At 39.9% G+C, this 22,508-nt stretch overlaps 1 protein-coding gene across 49 annotated transcripts in view; it reads right to left on the bottom strand.

Moving 5' to 3' along the window:
- The window catches only part of camk2b1 (calcium/calmodulin-dependent protein kinase (CaM kinase) II beta 1), a 70,625-nt gene extending 48,865 nt beyond the window's left edge, over positions 1-21,760 (bottom strand). For 21 of the 49 annotated variants that reach the window (XM_067519767.1, XM_067519748.1, XM_067519754.1 and 18 more), the window contains exons 1-5: positions 21,445-21,759; positions 15,677-15,771; positions 6,946-7,005; positions 6,438-6,492; positions 5,971-6,036 (exon numbers count right to left, since the gene is read on the bottom strand). In XM_067519767.1, coding sequence (XP_067375868.1) covers positions 5,971-6,036; positions 6,438-6,492; positions 6,946-7,005; positions 15,677-15,771; positions 21,445-21,506 — 338 coding nt within the window. In that variant the 5' untranslated portion in view covers positions 21,507-21,759. Of the gene's footprint in view, positions 1-5,970; positions 6,037-6,437; positions 6,493-6,945; positions 7,006-15,676; positions 15,772-21,444 lie in introns of all 49 variants that reach the window. The other 28 variants (XM_067519790.1, XM_067519779.1, XM_067519784.1 and 25 more) reach the window with 6 other exon arrangements.
- Between the last annotated feature and the right edge of the window lie 748 nt (positions 21,761-22,508).

Below are 22,508 nucleotides of genomic sequence, written 5' to 3'. Positions count from 1 at the left end.
AGAGGAAGTGATTGGAAACCAGCAAGGACACAAGAATTGACCTAACAGTGACATTTAGAAATGGTGGAGTCATTTGTTTGTCTGTTTTGTGCCTCAACTATCCCGCTGTCCAAAGCCATTATGTCATTCTAAGAGACCCGTCTGCTTATGAACTCCTGGTGGGGCACAGAGTAAAAAAAATGCAGGCTTTATCACACTGGCCAAAAAAATTTGACTTGCTCAGCACATCGAGCTACAACGTCCCACTGTTCTCTGCTGGACGGTAAAATGACTGAGAGGAAAATCAAAAACAGAGCCAGTCCACGTGTCAAGAGAAAGCACCTTGTCTCCTTCTCGTGCTTTAAATAGGCCAAATGTCCAAAATGTACAATTGGGTGTGTAACTTGAGTTAATTTCTGGTTTCCTAAAGAAAATACACTAATGTGAGGATGAACATATACTCAAGTACAAAAGCACGGGGATCTTTTAAAATACATCACTATGGAAATAAGAGCATATGCAACTCACAACATATGTTTCTACCTGGAAGGCGACTACAGGATACAGCCCCTTGGTTTACAGCCCTCATTCCATCTGAAACTTCAATTTTAAAGTTCACCTAAGACTAATTAGAGAAATCTCTTTGCTTAATGTTCTCCTGAGCTGTGGCTGTGGGATATGATCCACTGACGTTTTACTCGTGGTACAGAATCAGAGTGCATGGATGAATTAGGCAGAATAAGGGCAATTAAGTATCTAGATTTCTCCTGGTTACCAGAATATGCACCCAGCTGATATATGCTAACATTGTTGCTACCAAGATAAAGGAAAAACAACAGAGACCATGAATTTCCAGTCATCCCTCATCAGCTGTTTTAAGTTAGTGATCTTACAGCCCTCGAATGCAGCGTCCTGCCTCAACAGAACTAATCAATTGCAACAATCAATTAACCTTGACCTGCTCCTTTCAGGATCTCAGAGGGAATCTGTGAAACATTTTCACCCATTGCTGGTGTGTTTGAAATCAATGTAGATAAAAACAAACATGACCCATGTTTGCAGGAACAATTACACACTGTCTGGATGACAACTAAAGAAAGGCTGGGGCAAATCACACATGCCCAAATATAATCCAAACACACTGGCAGGGAGTTATCAAATTATCTGTGTCCCTTAATCTCAAACTACACAATAGTGTCTCAAACCAACTCTAGCTGTTGGATCTGCACACAAAACTGACTCCAAGTTAACTCCACTCACCACCTGTTCATGACTTTTGTATTATTACACCATAGCAAGGAAGTCAAGCTGATTATCAGGGAGAAAAGAAATTAAAACTTAAACATTGCAGCATATGAACTACTGAATTATAATACGAGTCTCAGCTTGGCCCTCGTTTCTTATTATGTAGTCGTGCTCCAGGTGGAAATATTTGAGGACACTGTAAAAAGCAGGAAATCATCTAGTGACAAGATTCTTTCCATATGCATAAACAGCACTCAAGTTTCTATTAAGACAAGCTTGAAAAACTCCAAACTATTCCTTTAATACACGGACGATGCAAACTGATTGCATATAATATAACCATCTAGTTGTTTTGGTATCAGGAGGTGAAAACCAATGCTGAAATCAAATCTTCTTGGATATCTACATTACGACTAACATTAACATTGAACTGTGAAGCCTTTGTTTTGGCTGTCAGATCTACACACAGACTGTATGTTTGAGTCTCACCACTGTAATCAAACCCAACATTCAAAACACAAGGCGCCAGCTCCTCCTGCTCTGCAGAAAATTGCAGAGAGCACCAGTACACTAGGGGCTGGTACAGAAAACCAGTCATCTACTCAGATTCCACAGTGGTTGGGAGACTAGCACTAAAAATTGTGGGAATATTATATTCAAACATAATATAATACAACATATTACATTAGTCGTACATGTAATATAATATATTATATTACATTAGTCGACATAATTGATCAACAGAGGTGTATTTTGTTTTTGAGTTTGTCATTAATTTAGCTTCAGGTGTAATGTATAACCAAGGTTGACTCATAATGGCCCCCATCAAGTCAAACACTGAAAGGAAAATAGGAGGCAACAAGGTGGGATGAAGTGAAGTGAGGGTTTTGTGTGTGTGTGTGTGAGTGTGTGAGAGAGAGAGCGAAATTGTGTATAAGACTAATTATCATAGCTAATTAAAGTCCCACTTCTTGCTGGTCTCCAAGGAAGTGAGGGTGAAGAGAGGGAAGGATTGGCCTGGATGAGAGTAATGTGAACATGTGTCTGTATGTGGGCTACAAGGTGGGTGGGAAGGTCAGCCATCACTACATGGTTTAAACAGGCAGTTATTAGCTACCTATCCTGTCCCATCATAGATCTGAAAAGTGTTTTAAAGGTGTGTCACAAAGAAAAGAACCAGCCAAAACATCCCTCACTCTCCAAGTCCAAAACTCTAACTGGTCCTTACATAAAGAATAAAAACCCTTTGTACATTTACCAAACAGACAACAGAGCCAATGGGGAGATGGATTCAATTACCGCTGATCAACCGTGCACATCTTGTGCGTCACTGCTGCCTTTGTTAGCTGGACAAAAAAAATGTCAGAACCAAAGCCAAAACAGGAGTTACTCAGCATCAAACGTGAGGAGAAATTTGTTGGCAGAGGTTGGAGACGGCTCAATGTGCAGATCTGACAAAACAACTGCTCTTCCTAAAACGCAGGAAATGAATGTAATCACAGCTAATCAGCATCTGGAAGTCCCTTACCTTAAGTGCAATTTTTAGAATGTGACTGCCTTCTTAATGACGTCAGTAAATGATGATTAACTACAAAAGTTAAAAATAACCTTTCTACTGCTTACAGTGAACAGAACACAGACGACCTTGCAACGTTTTCTTTTTACAAAATTTTCTTGCAAAACAGGAATTCAGAAAAGTAAAGAAACACTAATCACTCTTTAAATGGCTGGAAGTGTCCCATAAACAGTTACTGCATACAAATAGAGAAGCAATATGATATGAAGAGCCTTTTCATCACTGTGAAATTCTCAGGTGAACAGCACAAAAGAGCTAAAATTGATATGCTGTCACTGTCGAAGTCATTTGGGTATAAACCACTTATGTTTGTCTGTATGCTGTAGGGCTGCTTGTTATTTCTCCCAGTTTGACTCATGCATCAGAGCAGAAATTTAGCAACTGAACGTTTCTATATTATGCAGCGCTCTCTTAATAGAGTAAAGTGGATTTTTATGTTATTTAATGAGTTGCATTAGGCTAAGGCTCTGTTTGTGAAGAGTTTATGCACATTGTATTTGTTTTCCACCTAATGATAAAAGTGCAAAATCATTTGATTATATCCCACAATTTAGATCAGTGTTTAATAAAACCATAATATAATTTTCTAACATCTAGGATTTGTGTTTTTCCATTAAAGAGAACAAATTACAGAATATATCCGACATTTTCTCTCTTATCGACATTGCTGCAGCTGCGGGGCATAGCAGCAGCAGTCGTCCAAGCAAACTGACATCCTTCTGAAGATGTTGTTAAAACTGGATCAACAAATTATTCTAGATCCACTGCACAGCGATAGTGAAGCCAAAACGTAAATCAATCCCATGAGCTAATACGTATGAAAACAACTGTACTAAATAGGCCACAGCAGGCTTATTCTAATTGGAAATGGGGCTTAATGCACAATGATGTGAATCATATAGAACAATTAAATGCGTTTATAAGGTGAGCAACAGTGGTGCCCTTTGTTCATATTTAATAGAAGAGACTAATTAAATTTTAAGGACCTAATTAGCCAGAAATCAATCAATGTGGTATCAGTACAGCTCATGTCTGGAATCTGGGATCACTTTCTACAGAGAAATATGAAGACATTTTCCCATTAAAGTGAATTTTATATGATCACACCAACTTAGTGGGACTATATTTTAATTTTTTTTGTATGTAGGAAACTTAAAAAAACAAACAACAACTTAAAATTCTTATGTAATTATTTTTATAACATAGTGAATAATTAAATGTAATGCAAACTGGTTACAGAGCCAGTTAAGACTTTTCTCAAATTACCTCAAGTTCTCAAGCTACAAGTCGAACAGACACGGAGCAGAGATCTGACTGCCATTTGCTGTTCTACAATATTCAACTATTCATTTTCATTTTTAATGTTGCTGAATGGACTACCACCCACACCACAAGTGTCATAATCAAGTATCTCTCTCACTCTTTTCTCAGCCTATTGTCTGTCCACCCCCCAACTACTCCATTTCCTCTTCCGCCACTGGTTGAAGTGAACTATGTGCGTCGATGAGTCAGCACGAGTGGTGGGAGTGTGATATAAATCAACACGGGTGGTGGTGGCGGCGGCAGCGATGAAAAAGAAAGTAAAAAAGCGAGCTGAGCGAAAATTAGGAAAATAAAAGCAGGAGAGAAAGGTGAGATAGTGCACATATACACACAAACACTAGTTTGTTTTTATCTCTCCCACTGTTTGAATAAAGGAAGCCACAGAGGAAGAATGAGGGGAGCAACGTAACAGTGTAGGGGTGTACCCTGGACCACCTGCAAGAGCCAAGCTAATAGCATCATTTGTTATGTCTCGGGGTTCAGAGATGTTTTTGTTATGGTCTAATTACAGTTTTTACTGCCACATGAAATAAGCGGGGGAAAAAAACCCAGGTATGTAATGTTTTGAGAACACTAAAATGAAAGCTGTGCCAATTAATCCCCAAATATTTCACTCTGGCTTAGTCCTTGTTGCTGTGTCTTGTTTTATGTGATTTGGGCACTTAGTACAAATAAAAACTCTGACGCAAGCACAATTTTCACTGCAGGATATTAGACCCAAGATGTTGACAATTCTGACTTGCACATTCTTAACTGTCTCACCATGTAATTTGTTTTTGTGTTTTTTGTTTTTTTTAAATCAAACTGGACTTTACACACTCCAAAATAGATTCAGGAACAACACTCACCACACAAGAGCTTGAAGGGCTCCTTTTTTAAAGGGGCACTACAGCCAACTGTGCATAAAGATCTGGTGGTACAGTTGGGTGCAAATGTTTGCATCATCTTATTTTGTAATTTGCACCAAACTGTAGACAGTTACTGGCCACTTTATAAAGTACACCTATACAATCTAATGAGCTAAATGAGCTGAATAAAACATTAGAAGCACCTTCACCTTAGTTTTCAGCAATCTTCATATTGTGCATAAAAGGTTTGCTTCTGGGTTATAATTTCACAGTGAAAGTTTCTGTCAATTTGGTTTTTTGGTTGTAATTTGATTTTAGGTACATCCTCCTCCCAATTGTGGCAACACAGACCTGACTTTGGGGAAGGTTTCACAGGTGGTAGTGAGAATAAAAACTAATGGCACATTTATAAGCCGATTTGAAAAGGGTCATTATTGAGCATTTACTGTAGATCATCACGTTAAATTTAAATACCCTATAAAATGTATTTACTGTGAAGACCCGTGCTGGTGAAATCTGTGATTGGACATACAAGTCACTACTGTGTCAGTGTGAGAGGTGAAGTGCTGCTGCATTGATGTGGAGATAGATGCAAAGGACAAAGGAGGAAAGGTGAAAAAGAAGAGGAAACAAAAATAGGAGTAATATGGCAATGCCCATATGCTAAGTTACCAGAACGAGACAATGGAAAACAGCGAACGGGAGAAAAGGGAAAAAGAAACAGAGACGACAGAGAACAGAAGAAACTAATAAAAACAGCAATAGTCATGAAATAAAATGAGAAAAGAACAAGAAAGCATCCAGAGAAAGGATGTGAGGAAAAAGGAAAGAAACAGGATAGTGAGAAAAAGACCAAAAAGTAAAAAACAGTCACAAAAGAAAAAATACATAAAACAAAACAAAACAAAAAAACAGAAGAAAAGAGAGAACACACAGGCCATAAAAGGACAAGGAAAAGCCTTTTTAAAACACACACAGGAGTGGAGGCTGCGCTCCTACCTTGCGTCGGCCTCGCTGTAGTACTCTCTGGCTACAATGTCCTCAAACAGTTCGCCTCCGGTCACCCTGCAAGCGCACACACACACACACAAAGACACACACACACACACACATTAAAATTTGTATGCTTGCATTTGAAGGAGGTGGTGGGTGGCCTATAAAAGCTAAACAGAAGGAATCCCTGCTTTATTTCTTGTTTCTTGCAACAGCATCACCCCCCAATCTCTTTCCCTATCCCTCCCTTCCTCCCCCTTCCCACATCGTTACCATGGAAACTAGAAGGAATTGCCGAGGGATAGATGTGGAGGGCGTGGGTGGCGGTTATGTTGTTGGTAGTGGGGGGAATATACAACGGAGTTATGTAATTGTATGTATATGTAGAATTAGAGATGGTTGGGGAATCAGGGTGGAGGAGAAGTAGAAGGAGAAAAGAAGAGAAGAGAGGAAAGGAGAGGAGGACGACTTACAAGTCAAAAAGGAGGTAGTGGAAGCCCTCCTCTGATATACTGTCATGAAGACGAACTGGAAGAGAAATATACACAGATATGACAGATAAATGTTGGTTTCTCAGTCCATTTTTCATTATTTTATTATGGGTTACTATTAACTCCTTGTCTGAGTACAACTAAAACTGCAGTTTTTATTTTTGGAAAATGCGCCCAACCTGTAAAAACACTGTGGCATTTTAATTATAAGATTTTAGGACCAGAAAAATGAGATAAAGATGGCGTTGGTGTGGGAGGGTAGAAACCACAGGGAGCCATAAAAATTGAGTCTTTCATCATACGTGTACATGTAAAGTATGTTACAAGGGTCTACTTAATCAACAAGCCCATCTTCCTTTACAAACTCAAACTAGCAAAAAATTTGTCTTTGTATTGTAAGTAGCAATAAACTAGTTTCACTTTCTTAAAACTTCTATTATTCCATAAGATAAGATAACTGAGGAGTATAACTCGTAAGACATGTCCTTACCGATGTTGGGATGTTTCAACAGGCGACAAATCCGAGCCTCTCGCTCCAGCTTCTGGTGATCTGAAAGAAAAAGATCAAACTTATTTGTTCAGCATTTTTTGTGCAGCAAGTATTTTATAGATGGCTACCAAACTGATAATGAGACGGAACAAAAGGGCATATTAACAATGAGACTAACGCATATGACAAAAATGGAACAGAAAGACTAAAGTAAAGTAGACAAAGATAAAGAGAGGGTATTGTTAAAATATTAATGTGACAGCAGACCCAGGACACTCAGGTTAAATGTAAAAAAGTCAACGCGCTGTGGCGAGATATGTCATTTTACAACGTTTGATAACAAAATAAACTCAAATGTGAAACACACACATTGACAAACAGTATTTCGATTCAGCCAGACACTGGAAGCATCCTGTGAGTTTCTGCAGGTTTTTACAAAACCACTTTCGTAGTTTGGAGAGACAGTCAAATTAAACATGACAGTATACATTTAAATCATACTCTGAAACGTGGGTTGGAAATTAAAAAGGGGGGCAGACATCAACAAATGAATGTGCAATCTAAAGCGCAGAACAATTGTTCTGCCACTTTGACTACTTCTTTCTATACTAACGGCATCGTTGTTCCTACTGAGTTCTTTTAAACTTTTCCAATGAGTTTCATCAAGGCACTGACCTTTGAGGTGGTGGAAAAACTCTTTAAAACCATTTTTAGTCTACACATTTAACACACAGTTAGTGGGTTTTCTTCTAAATGCTTGATGTTTGAGAAATATGCTTCACGCATTTCCTTCCTCATAAACATTTATACAGGCAATATTTTTAACAACGAAACCTGCATTTACAAATGTCACATTTACTAACAAGCAGTTTTCATGGTCCCTTTTAGTCTGTCTTGCCTCTGCTGGTTCATTGCTCTGTATTTTTGCACATTAAAGCCAATTGAAGATGTTTAACATTGATAAAGTATTTGTGAAAACTGCTACAGTATCACTAAATATAGTATGGCATTACTGAAATGCGTCAATATTTTCTTCCAAACAGGCCTACATCATAACTCATATGGCATATATTGCCATACTGTAAGCAAAGCAATATTTAGCAACAGCCTTATTTATTAATTTTTTTAATATGTAATTTTAGGAGATTTGTTATAGTATGGAACATGTGGACAAAATTTGAATAAAAAACTTACACTATTATGAAATACGAGCTGCAGAAAACCAGCACATCCAGTCAACAGGTATTTAAACAACACAAAATAAGCCACTTTTTACCACAAAAATGTTCACGTAATCAAATTTCCTATTAAGGGAAAACTCAATGGTCTTTTTTACAGTCAATTCAGCATTACAAAACATAATAATGATAATCTCAAGTCTGTCTTTATTACTTCACACCTCTACATGCGTTTATGAAAAATACGGACACACTATACACACATATTTTAAAAGAATACCACTAAAACTCTACTTTTAATCTTATACTGTAACAAAAATCTATTTATCAGATACAATATTATTACCTATATCAGATTATGAAAGCACATGTTGACAATCCTAATAGCTTTGTGACCCATAAGACTAGAAACAGTATGAATTCAGATTAGGTAATCTTAATATGTGCGCACACAATTGTATAACAGCTTAATGATGCTAACCAACCTGGATTCAGTGACTACTAATCTACTGTAGCAGCAACACACATTCAAACACACACAAACACATGGATTGGGACCACCCTGTATGTGTATGCCTGCAGACAACATAAAAACATGGAAATGAATGTGTTCTTCCACACCCACGTTGCACGACATGTTGCACACGGGCTCAAAAAAAAAAAAAAAAAAAAAAAAACTAATCACAAAATACACACACACACACACTGTACTCATGTACAGTACACAGAGGCACGCAAACAAACTGGGAGGACACAAGAGCACACGCTCACGCTGCCATTGAGGAGTGACAGTGAAGTCTAAGCCCAGTCATTAGAGCCTTAGAAGATGAGAGGAGCGAGGCGGAGAAAGGAGTGGAGGAGTATTTCAGGGAGGACAGAGAAGGACGAAAGGGGATGAGGGAAAAAAATGTGAGCGTGATTAATACGCACAAAGCATAGTTGCGGTTTTTCTGTTGCCGTTGTTTCACCAGCCACTGCCTGCTACATATTGTTTATGCTCACTCTTCATTTGTCCTTCCAGTTTTTCATTTTGGTTTTAAAGGATGGACACAGTGGATGCTTTGGTTTACATTCAGTGTTGCGGTCTGCATTTCTACTGACGGGATACATTTTCAAAAACAGATGCATCTCTTTATAGTTCGTCAGTTCCGAAATATGTTCAATAACACATTTTTTAATCATTGGGGATGAGCTAGGATGTGATAAATATCCAAATGAGGCTTTTGTCCATCAACGATGGCAGCTTTTACAGCTCTTGGAAGAACTGCCATGCTTTCACTCACCCTAAACTCACCCTGACTGGCTTGATCAACTGCCTGCTGTCGAACACTCCCTGATATGTTATCTGTCATACTACAATGTCAAATGGTGGAAAACATGCCATAAGCACAAGGATCACATTTCATTCTGTCAATGGCATCTGTTGACATTACTCTGCAAGTACACAACTGGTTGTGAGAAAGCCTCATGCTCCAGTTTGGCTTAGCCTACCAGATGGTCAGACTTGAGCCTCGTTAGTATCTACATGTCTTTAGGAGTGGAGGACCATATTGCTAGATGTGATGGTACTGGCTGCTAATAAAAACTGCAGCATACACCATTAAAACCACCTGACAAATATTGCACAGGTTCCCCTCTGCAGCCAACACAGCTATTATTATCAAGGCATGGTCACAAGACATTTGAATGAGTCCTTTTCGTGAGGTGGGGCCTCCACAGATTGGACTCCCATAATGCATCCTTGTACCCTCTCTTCCCCAGGTAAATGATGCAATCCACATCCATGGACCATTTTAGACATTCGTGTGGCCATTAAAAGGCGCTTTTGGCAGTAGACAGGGGTCAGCAGGCACACTGACAGGCCTGCAGCCAGACAGCACAGTAATCAGCATGCAGGTGTGCTCTGAAGCCTGTCAATCATTGTCATCACATTTTTTCATTTTTGCAATTTCTGCTACAGATGCTCTTCCTTAGCATTTCACCAGGCTACCCATCCTTCCCCATGCATATCAGTGAGCCTTGGGTGCCCAATGACCCTGTCACCAGTACACCAAATGATCTTCCCTATAATGACCACTGCGTACCAGGAACACCCGACAAAATGCTGTCTAGCCATCACAATCTGGTTTTACCATTTTGGATGGATGCGCTACAGTGTGTTTGTTTAAGCAGTACTATAAATACATGAATCATGAAAACTTCTTTTGCAGTGTATTTCACCAAAACCACTGTTTTTCCAGAACCTGCTGCCTCCTGTGTCTTACCACAATCAAGACTGTGGATGCAAATTCGGCTGAATCTCTGATGTGACAGTTGAGCACTTTCTGTGGCCCCCATCCAATAATAATACATATATACATACATATATAATAATACATTTTTAATTTCACCTCTACGTTTGAACTTCAGAGTTGGCTGTTATGGGTGCAGGTGAAGGGTCTGAAGGCAGTGATCACACAAACACTGCGTGTGACTGAGCATCACTAAATACATAGACTCTTAAACATAAAATAGTTAACATCATTAAAATGATTGATAAAAGGCTTTTTCTGAAACAACACGAACATGATCAAAACAAACCGCCATTGGTGTTTTATTCTCAGCAATTAGCTTACTGTCTGCAACTGTGGCCATAGTTGCAGGGTTAACACAGGCTGCTTCAGAGCCCAGTGAGCCAGTCAAATATTTATTTAGTCAGTCATTCAAACAGCCGGTCAGTTGGATGCAAATCCTCTGCTCCTAATGCAGCACGGTAATTAAGACATGAGAGGAGAGACTGGGTTAAAGGAGGGGAATGAGAGAGGAACTAGAGAAAAGAGGACAGGCAGGAGGAGATGTGTGGCAGAGAAGAACATTTACGAGGACCCAAGGACAGCACTCCGTAACGTCAGTGGGAATCTGAAGTATTCAGTGTTAGAGGAGCAGGAAGGAGAGGAGCAGAATAAATTTGGGTTAATCATCACGTGTGATGACTTAAATCTCAGGAGGGGACTGCATGTAAAATGACAGCGCTGAAGACGTCCGGATATAACTATCGCTAAGAAGATTTGACCCGAACATCAGCGTGACTCTCTCAGGTTGGGGAATGTTAATGAGTACGAGCAGCTTTTTAGTGAGGTCAGGGGACAGACGTGTTTAAGTCATGAGCTGATATGAAACATTGAGATTCTTATTCATTTTACAATAATGACATGATTGTGGTCGGGGGGGGGGGGGGGGGGGGGGGGTCATAATGCCGCTTCTAATTTTAACAGTGTAATTTAAAATTGTACACAAGAAGCCTGTGTATTAGTATAAAAATGTATTTTAACAAAGGGAATTTCTTACAGTGTATGTGTAAGTATAACTAAAGTGATTTAATTTACAATAAGGCTGAATACACTTTTTTCTGAAGTGACTACATCTGTCCTGGTTTTTTGACTTTGACACAAAGCTGGTTGGCCAAATCCAGGTCAGTTCACTGCTACTGCATTGCAGGTAAATTTCAAACACCACACACCTGTACACACACACACACACAAATACTCTACATCCCAATGGAGAGTAGGGCCATACAGCAACCTCTGGCAACCACTTGCCAGAGATCACTGCCAATCATCAAGCTCTGTGATTGGCTGGAAGTTTTGCCCAACAGACCTGCCCTACTTTTCCTGTTGACGTTGGATTAGCATTAACCACTTGGCCAATGCAAAAAAATGATGAGGGGTCACTGAAAGAAATCTGAGTGTATGTCCAGTCTTAACTTTGTTTTTAAATCTTTTTTAGCCAAGTTTCCTAACAACCAGGCTTCAACAACAAAGTGGCACAGTATGACTCAATGAATTGCTTCAAGTTTGTTTGGGCTTTTCTTGTTGTAACTGCAGTAGATTCATGGTTCAAAGTTCACTGACTGCATCACAGCCTCAGCTTCTCTGCTATGGCTGTCTGAATATCTGTACGAGTATCTGTTTGTGTGTGTGTGTGTGTGTGTGTGTGTGTGTGTGTGTGTGTGTGTGTGTGCGTGTGTCAGAGAGAGACAGGGTCAGATGAGAGTCCCGTGCTAAAGGCATGTAGGCATACAGGCGCATGGCCTTCAGCTGCCAAGTGCCTGGGGTGCCTTTCTCGCATGACACCTCCCTCCCCTCGGCTACCATCTCCATCTGCCAGTCCTAAACAAACACTCCTCTTAAGTTGCTGCAACCAGGGCTCTGAGCTCACCAACCTTACCTGCTGTCTGTGAGCTAACCTTAAACCAAATCCCACTTGGAAAGTAGAGCAGCAAATCATCATGACTGCCATAAAACCTGGCAGCGGCAGCCCATGTCAGATAGATCATGGAGCTATTAATAGGCCCTGGAGGAGCTGCCTCTAACATTGCTGCGCTGTCTCATGGAACACGGCACATCCATTAGTAAGGAGTACAGCAAAAGCCTCGTGCACCTCCCAGTCAGGTCAGATCAGTCCTCCTATCAAATGTTGTTGTACGGACACTATGCTGTGCCACAGAAATATGGGAGAGAGCTACCAGCAGCTGCACCCTGACAAAGCAGCTGGAGTTAAATGTATACATCCAGTGATAGCACAGCCGACACTATAGGTGAATTATTTATACTGTTTGTGTGTGTGTGTGTGTGTGTACGCCTTATCAAGCCAATCACTGGGATTAAAGGTTAACCTCCTGCTAATAGCAGCAGGATAATCTAGCTTAATCTCATTAAAAGATGCTCTGTGCAGTCTAGTAAGGATGATGGACACTGCACAGACACACAAGGTTTGTTTGTCAAAATTCTGATATTCTCTCACCGTCGTATGTTTTTCTACGCTGCTGTGGACATTTATTACGCGCAGACATTCACAGCATAATACATATTCACAAAATGATACAGCACAACATCTAGAAAAGCGTAACATTTAAAGTTAAGATTAGTCCACAACCAACCTACCAGTTGATTTATCCCATTCTTTGGCTAAAAATGTAAATGAAGGCACCAATATTCATTTTTGTCTGCACCAGGTGGTAAAATTTACTGAGGGATCATGCCGTTCATGTTGATTGGAATCAAAGATCGGAATCTCATCAGAATCAAATAGATTCATAGCAGCATCATGCTTAATGACAGCTGCCACTGATTACATTTAACCTCTGCTTTAGATTAAATAGCAATTAAGGTGCTTAAAATTGTCTTTTTTATTTAATAAAACGCCATTTTATTATAGTAAAATGCCATATTGCATTTAATAGTGGAAGGGCTCTAACTTCTCTCATAGTGCTTTTAATGTTCCTCATTGCAATAAATGATCATTTAATGGCCCAATACCATGAAAAGCCACACAGAATAACCTTGTGGCAAAATGACAGTGGAAAAATGTTTCTGTGGTGCTCAAGAGAACAAGCTCCGACAGCTGTGTAATTTGAGAATAATTAAAAATGTAAGTCATCAGATTTCACACAAAGTGAAAAAAGGATTCAAAGTAATTTACTCCCATCATTTCGCTTCAGTCAAACGTACAACTGGGAATTTTCAATTTCACCATCTGTTACAGTGCCTTGCAAAAGTATTCACACCCCTTGACATTTTCCACATTTTACAACCACAAATGTAAATATATTTTAACTGGATTTTATGTGATAGACCAACACAAAGTGGCATATAATTGTTTAAAAAAATGGTTTGGATAAATGGTTTTCAAATTATTTTACAAATAAATACCTGAAAAGTGTGGCGTTCATTTGTATTCAGCCCCTCTGAATCAATACTTACAATACTAAATCAATAAAAACCACCTTTTGATGAGAGTCTTTTGAGGTTTGTCTCTACCAGCTTTGCACATCTACAGAGTGACATTTTTGCCCATTCTTCTTTGCAAAATAGCTCAAGCTCAGTCAGATTGGATGGAGAGCAGCTGTGAACAGGAATTTTCAAGTCTTGCCACAGATTCTCAGTTGGATTTAGGTCTGGACTTTGACTGGGTCTTTCTAATATGCTTTGATCTAAACCCTTCCATTGTAGCTTTGGCTGTATGTTTAGGAACCTCCTCACCAGTCTCAAGTCTTTTGCAGACTCTAACAGGTTTTCTTTTAAGATCACCCTTTATTTGGCTCCATCCATCTTCGCATCAACTCTGACCGGCTTCCCTGTCCCTGTTGAAGAAAAGCATCCCCTCAACATGATGCTGCCACAACCATGGTTCACGGTGGGGACGGTGTGTTCAGGGTGATGTGCAGTGTTAGGTTTAAGCAACACACAAAATTTTGCATTTAGGCCAAAAAGTTCAATTTTGGTCTCATCTGACCAGAGCACCTTCTTCCACAGGTTTGCTGTGTCCCTCACATGACTTGTGTGGACTTCTTATGTGTTTCTTTCAACAACAGCTTTCTTCTTGCCACTCTGCCACAGAGGCTAGATTTGTGGAGTGCACGACTGTCCCGTGGACAGATTCTCCCACCTGAGATGTTAATCTCTGCAGCTCCTCCAGAGTTAACATGGGCCTCTTGGCTGCTTCTCTAATTAATGCTTTCCTTGTCCGGCCTGTCAGTTCAGGTGGGCGGCCACGTCTTGGTAGGTTTGCAGTTGTGCCACTCTTTCCATTTTGCAGATGATAGATTGTACATTGCTCCGTGAGATGTTCAAAGCTTAGAATATTTTTTTATAACCCAACCCTGGTTTAAACTGCTTCATGTTATCCCTGACCTGTCTGGTCTGTTCCTTGGACTTCAAGATGCTGTTTGTTCACTAATGTTCGCTAACAAACCTCTGAGCAGCTGTATTTATACTGAGAATAAAGGTGGACTTTAATAATTAGGTGACTTCTGAAGGCAACTGGTTCCACTAGATTTTAGTTAGAGGTATCAGAATAAAGGGGGCTGAATATAAATGCACGAGCTGGTGCATTTGTGGTTGTAACGTGACAAAATGTGGAAAATTTCAATGGGTACGAATACTTTTTCAAGGCATTGTAAGTATATTAAAACACTGTGTATAAAGTGGCACAACTGAAACTTAAACATATCTGTTTACTATGACACAGGACAGAGGAAAGTAGCAAATATTACCATTTTTGGGCATATTTACTATACAATTCCCCTTTGACACATGGCACCGCCATTCACTTCTTGTCACTTGCCAGTATTAAGCTTATTTGGAAGGACATACTAGGAGTCTTATACTATCTCCACCACTTCCAGCCCGCACTGTGCATGAACTAAAACCAGCCACTACAATGCAAGAACACACTTAGACACAAACAAGCTGAAGGAACTGCTAATATATATCAACTTCAAGGTGGATAAAAATGTAAGCACTGTATCACCAATAATACCTTTATACCCCAATGTGATAAAAGTTTGTCCCACGCAGCGCCATCTGAGAGGGTAACTGCTGTTAGATATCACTTACATAACTGTCTACATTGTAGGTGGAGAGGTGACCACTGGGACAAAGAACTGAACAAATTAGTCATTCTTGTACGGTTACACATCGCACTTTTAGTAAGTAAAATAATGGTGACATTCAGCCACATAGATTTTTTTCTTAGAACAGAGCATATGTATATGTATATGTAGATGCACTTACCTCTTGCAGATAACTTTTTGGTGTTGATTATTTTGGCAGCATACTCCTGACCCGTACACAGCTTAACACACCTGCGCACCACTGAAAAGGCTCCCCTGTAAAACACAGTAAAACATTTATGCTATTAGTGGACGACTTTGTTATACAGGTTTCTGTGCTTTGCCGAAATTAATCAAACGTTGTCATCAGCAGACAACGTGGTGCAACTTCAAGATGGCTGACAAAAAGTTTTGGAGGTTACTGCTTTACCTTGACAACCAAGTACATTTTTGCAGGGATAGCATTTGTTCTAGGCTTAACACAGAGCAGACCTGATATCCCACGTTAGCTGTGGAGTCCTACATTAGCACACTACATTGCAAGGACTTGTCTGCTTAATAGGCTCCCACAAGGTTTCCCATGCACAGTCAGCAAATTCTAAATAACATGCACACATGTAGTGTGTGGGAAAAAGAACTAAAATGAGCTTTTAAACAACCCAGCCATAATGAATAGTTGCAACACCCTGTGTTTGTCACAATGCACATGAGGCTCAAAACTAAAAGCACTGGATAGCCGCAATAAGAAACTAACAAAAATAAAGCAATAGCAGACAATTCATCACGCTGTTTGAGAGTTGTTGGTTTAATTGGACCTTTCTCAGTCTTTGGTGCCACTAGTCTGCCCCCCTCAGTCAGACAGTAACGGACAACCTAAAAAGTCAAAGGGTGAAAAGGACTGCTGACCCTTGGACACACCGAGGGAAACTACTCTGTGCAGACACAGAGAAGTCCTGCAGATGTCACAGGTTAGTAACAGCACTTATCCTGCATTAGATTTCAAACCTAAAACAGAGTTTAAAATGTTTCACATTGGTGTTAGGACACTTTGGTAAGTGTTGAGACAAAAATGCAAATGAAAAAAAAAATCCACATGCTTACAAAGTGATCTTTCTCAGCAACCATGTGTACAGCGGTGAAACCGAACCCAAAAGCCAGGGACACACAAACAGTTGTCAGTTGACACACACGAAAACACACAGAAACACATAAATGTATGTTACTGATGCCATAGGTGTATTGAGTTTAACTTTAAACATTTACAGTTAAGTGAACATGAAGTGATTCAATCGCATTGCAGATTTTTTTTTGAAAAACATTCCTTCAGCACTTAAGAATTCTGCAACATGAAAACTGCGAGCTGCTGGTGCACTGTTACAGTACGTGCTGAAGAATAACCACACAGTGTAGGACTCCTACATCAAGTCCAGCTGAAACGCTGTAAGGCAGGAAATGATTAGTTTAGTGTTACGTTTTTCTTGCAGGCAGTGTGTGAAAGACTTTTTGAGGTGGGTTCTTTGAATGTGTTTCTCAGCGAGTAAGTGTGACATTCAAGGCTGTGTGACTGATCATATTACTGTTCCCACACATACATGAAGATCTACCATGGTCTGCTGGATCTTTTCAATACAATCAATTGTAATGAAGGAAAAAAAACACTTTCTAACAAATATCTGATTCCAAGTCTAAAAGTAAACATATCATCCTGCAAATGTTGGAGGCTATATATTAAATGGTGAGAGCCTATGGCACAGTGAAGTACTTTTAAAGGGCAATACCAGTCTTTTAGCATGTTTCAGTCCATACTGTTGTTTGCATTAAAGAGAGGAAGACGCGATTTGTGATAACCAAACTAAAGCAACGGCGCGATGCTTAAATGTCACGAGCCCTGCTAAGAAAGTGACACCAGCAGAGAGCGAGCAGACAACAATTAGCACTCCTCAGATGTTGGATTAGTATTACAAAGTTGCACAGAGTGTTATCATGAGGATGCCAAGCCTTCCACAGCTGTGCTGTTTCCTCCAGGCTTTATGTGACTGGGGGAATAATAAGACGGGTTCATAAAAGATGGTTTGCAGTGCAGGGCGTACAGCTTAGTCGCTCACACAGGGACATCTTCAAAGCCGGTGCTTTAGACTGGAGCATATTGAACAGACATTAAGATAAATCGAAACACACACACACACACACACAGATATATATATGTATGTACAGAGTTTGATAACTTGCATTTTACATTTAATTTTTTAATCAAAAGCCATGACCAGAGCGCAAATTCTCACTGGGCTAAGGATATATTGGACCTTCCCTCGTAACATTTATTACTTATGGGATGAAACAAGAATGTCAGGGATGCAGTGTTGTAAATTAAGTCTGATCCCTGTGTCTACAGTAGCAGTCAGTTTGGCAGACCACCAAACATTTATGGTTGACCACAGTCCCTTGGTTAAAGGAGCACCCCACCAAAAAACACTTGATAGGCTTGAAAGGTGGCAGCTGGAACCTGCTTGGACACAATAGTTACAGGTGTTTTTAACTAATTTCACAACACATATGCCTATATTCTGCAAAACACACCAGTTAACCTGGGCCAAACTCAATTCAGCTTCTTTTCTGCTTCATTGGATGAAGTATTCCATCAACAAATCCTTCAATAAAACTAAAATTGAATTTCCCTTGACATAATGCGTATTTTATGTGCAATTATGCCGGTGTAGCACTAACATTTAAAGCCACATAGCAGTTTTACCTGTCGTTGAAGGGACATCATTTTAGATGATCTGAAGTGAGATCAAGCACCTAAAAATAGTGATATACCTTAAGACCGCGGGTTTGAGTGTTGGTGAACAAACTGCAGATTCAGAAGATTTTCAAATGACATAAATTCTAAAAGAGTAATATTCTATGTAATATAATACTTTTTTGGGCATAAAGCCATAGAAAAATCAGATTAGTGCATATATGTTATAAGGAGAGCTTTCACAAAACAAAGATAATCTGGGAAACACAACAAACTAGTGATTTTTAGCATATGCATTTAAGACCAAATACATATCTACAAACACCATTTTCAAGAAAAGTGTGGAACGTTGTGTAAAATGGAAATGATTGAATGCAATGTTTTGCAAGCCTTTGAAACCTATTTTGGATGGACGTTTTTTTTGTAAAAAAAAAAAAAATTAATAAAATAAAAGAATGAAACAGGTTTCAATTGGGAACAGGAGCAACATAGACAAGTTGTGTAATGCTAAAAACAGTAGCTGGTGGAACATCTCATAACTAATGAGGTCATTGGAACAGATCAGTATCATGCTTGGGTATAAAAAGAGCATTCCACAGAAGCCTGCAGTGTTTCAGAGGTGAGGAGAGGGTGAGGATCATCAGTATGTGGAAACACACCTTTAGAATAAAGTTTCTCCATGTAAACTGTAAACAACCTAAAAAACTCCTGTCATAATATCATTAAAATGTTCAGAGAATCCACAGAGATCTATATATCCAAGGGATAAGGCTTAAAGCCAATACTGAATGGTCATGATCTTCAGGCCCTTGGGCAGCACTGCATTAAAAAAAAGGCATGATTCTGTTGTGTAATTCATTGCATGGACTGAAGAAAGCCTCCGAAAACCACATGAGCACAGTTTGTCACTGCATCCACAAATGCAACTTAAAACTTGAAACCATGCAAAGAAACAACCATATATAAACAAGATCCAGAAGCGCGGCCACCGTCTTTGAGCCTGAGCTCCCCTTGAATGGAATGTGGTGAAGTGGAAATCTGTCCTGTCAGTGAAATCCTGGAGGGACTGATTATTACAGCATAGCTCCGTAATAAAAAAGTCTGGCTGCCTGCAGTCCAGATCCGTCACCCACTATCAACATCTGGGGCATTATGAGGTAGAAAAAAATAGAGTCACATCGGAAGCTGGAATGGCTTCGTTTTTGTGTGTGACCAAAACACAACAACAATTTGGTCAGATCAGATCTGGACCACTTTGCCAGGTCCTGATGTGGTCCTAGATCAGATTTATCAGTGATCTCTAAAAATGCTAATGTTTATAGACCAGCCAGACCAAAAGTCACTAGTCATTTTTTGTTGATGTCTGCAATGTACATATCCACTGTCGTCATCAGTCAGTGTCAGTCAGTAACCGAGCAATTTAGGAGGAAAACGTTTGATGAGACTGTTGCACACATTGTGATGTTGTTATTATAAGCATGCGTGTTGCAGTTAAACCATCGACATGGAAAACAAATCAGATTTGTCTAAATTCTAAAGAGTGGAATTGAGCATTAGGGATTTCGTGTGAGTGCAGCTTTGGTTAACACCACACTGTGGATGAAAAAAATCGCCACAGACGTCTGTGTGAGAGTTATCAATCTAAAGATTGATAAAGACCTCAATCACAGTCGAATCCTCTCTCCCGGAGCTCCACAGATCAGCACGTTCTGTACCGTTGCTTGTTTTTTTAACTTCTCCTTGCAGTTATCATCCCAGCGGTGGATGGCTGAACGGCATGGGGCCAATCAAGCTATCGGTAAATAACCAGTGATGTGCATGATAATCAAACAACAACAGCGAGATGCATGACACTCTGCACCAGCAGCAATGCAAACAATGTGGCCTGATGAGAAATGATGTCTCAATTGTTCCCCTTACTTCTCCACTCTGTCCTAATTTTAGATTAACTGTAAATTTGCAATATGAAGACCTAATGTCTCTGTGCACACAAATATGTCTGGTGACCTTACTGACCTTTATATTCGTTTTTATCTCTTACAGTTTCACTATAATTATCCTACAACTTGTGTGCAGTGCTCAAATGTTAGTTTTAAGGTGGTATAACATGTCTGGTTTTGTGCTATTAGTACTTGGTTCATTTGGTTTATTAAAGTCCAACATAATATCTTATCGTAAACGTGCTGAAATATTCTAAAAGTGTGCTTTAACTTTTGAGCGATATGGTTTCAATGCAGAGAACGTGTCAGTTTCAAGTCTTCAGAGTCCATCGAACAATAATATGTGTGCCTCTACAGTTGATATACTGCAGCTCAGTGAACACAGGTGGATGGGAGTTGTTTTGGTGCTAGTGAAGAAAGTCTTATCTCATATTATCTGCCACCACAATGGTGCAAATTATGCTCCGAACAAGGAGAGAGTTATAACTTCTTCACATAATATGCGATAAAAGTGTAAAAGTATGCAAGAAGTAAGCAGACATGCAGAGGGGATTCAGTCAGAGCTTCAGATGGATGTCACAGAGAGAAAGGCAAGAAACGGGTCAAATGCAAAAGTGGGTTTCCAAAAACAAAACAAAAAGGGTTCAAATGCAACATGAAATTTCCTTTGAAAGCCCCCAAATTGCATTTATTGGTGCAGATGTCTGTGTTTTCAGCTTTGCTGCTGATATGAATAACTTCTCCAGGGAGATATCTGATCGTAGCATGCAGGAACTGGCATGTGTGCAACCAAAAATGACTTCATTAAATCATGCACATTTGACTGTATTCACCAGATCTGAAGATTTAGAAATCAGCACCCTCTGTAAAGGCCGCAACTTACAAAATATACTTTTTATATAGCGCAGTCGTCTTATTTTCATATGCGGTTCAACTGGCTGCACCGCAGGATATTTCTGAAACTCCACGTTTCTCTGCAAACAAATGCGCTGACTGCTGAAATTGTTGCAAGGTCGACTTTCTGCGAAGATCTCAAGATATATATGAAAAACATAATACTCTGGATAGAGCGTGAGCGTGTCAGAGAGAGAGAGCGAGACAGAGAGAGAGAGAGCAGCGTATTTTGAGAGCTGTCATCCCGAAAAAGCAACACACACACACACACACACACACACAGAGCAGTGCTGGCCTGCAGAGTCGCGCAGCCTCCCTCCCGAAAACACACAACCCCGCCACAAACACAGGGAGCCTGCAGCAGCGGACACTCACTTCCCCAGCTCCTCGTACAGCTGATATTCGTCCGTGAATCGCGTACAGGTTGTCGTGGCCATGTCGCTCCCCTGACTCTCGCTTCTTCTCCTGATTCGGCTCCGAAAACGGGTATTCTGTGCTAATTTTCGCGCTTAAAGACGCAGGTCCGCCCAGCAGCTAGACGGCCTCTGGAGCGTTGAGATGCCTTTTAGCAGGCGCCGAGTGACGGAGGGGCTGATAGAGAAAGACGAAGCGGACTGGGTGGGTGTCCTCTGGCTGTCTCTGGCTCCGCTATCTGACAGCAGCAGCGAGCGCGCTCAGCCGAGCAGTCAGCAAGTCACCGGAAATGAGAAGGCACGCTTCCTGCTAGGGACTATCGCAATAAAACGCAGCACTGCCATTCAAAATGTACTTTCCTTCAAAACTTTAACGCACTGTGGTAAAAGTACGAAATACATAAGTACAAAGGTAGTTCACTAAGCTGTATTAAATATGATAATTATTGCCAAGAAGAACAATGGTTATAAATAAAAACTGATAAAATGGATCAAACATGGTAAAGGTGGAGCTGATTTGAACTCCTTTATTGGTGGTTACCCATAATAATACATCAGCTTTTTGTTCACAATATTTTTAGAAGAATCTACATTTTCCAATAGTAATTAGTAACGGAAGCTGTAAAATATGTGGAGTAAAAGTACAGTACAACATGTTCCTCTAGTTCTAATTTGTAATCTTCTAATTGTCTACTTTTAACGTAAGTACAAGTACCACAAAATGGACACACTGCAGTAAAATACAACTCTGTCAGAATTGTACTTAATACTATTAATTATACTGACTGACTATTGATCCAGTGGTTTTTATTTCTTTTTGACTGCTGTATTTTAAAGCTCTGCAACTTGGGGTTTCAGTGTCTTGTTCAGAGACACTACAATATGTGACTATTCAAAGCGAGCTGGAGATGGAACTGCTCACCTTGTAAAGAGTGCTCCACCTGCTCCACCTGCACCCATCCCATAACTTTGATAAAGCATGCTTTTCTAATAATGCAGTCTGCGAATGTTGTGAAGAAGCTGTCG

This window comes from Channa argus, chromosome 11 (genome assembly GCF_033026475.1).
Source record: "Channa argus isolate prfri chromosome 11, Channa argus male v1.0, whole genome shotgun sequence".
Classification (NCBI taxonomy): domain Eukaryota; kingdom Metazoa; phylum Chordata; class Actinopteri; order Anabantiformes; family Channidae; genus Channa; species Channa argus.
This window is presented reverse-complemented; position numbering and strand designations above follow the sequence as displayed.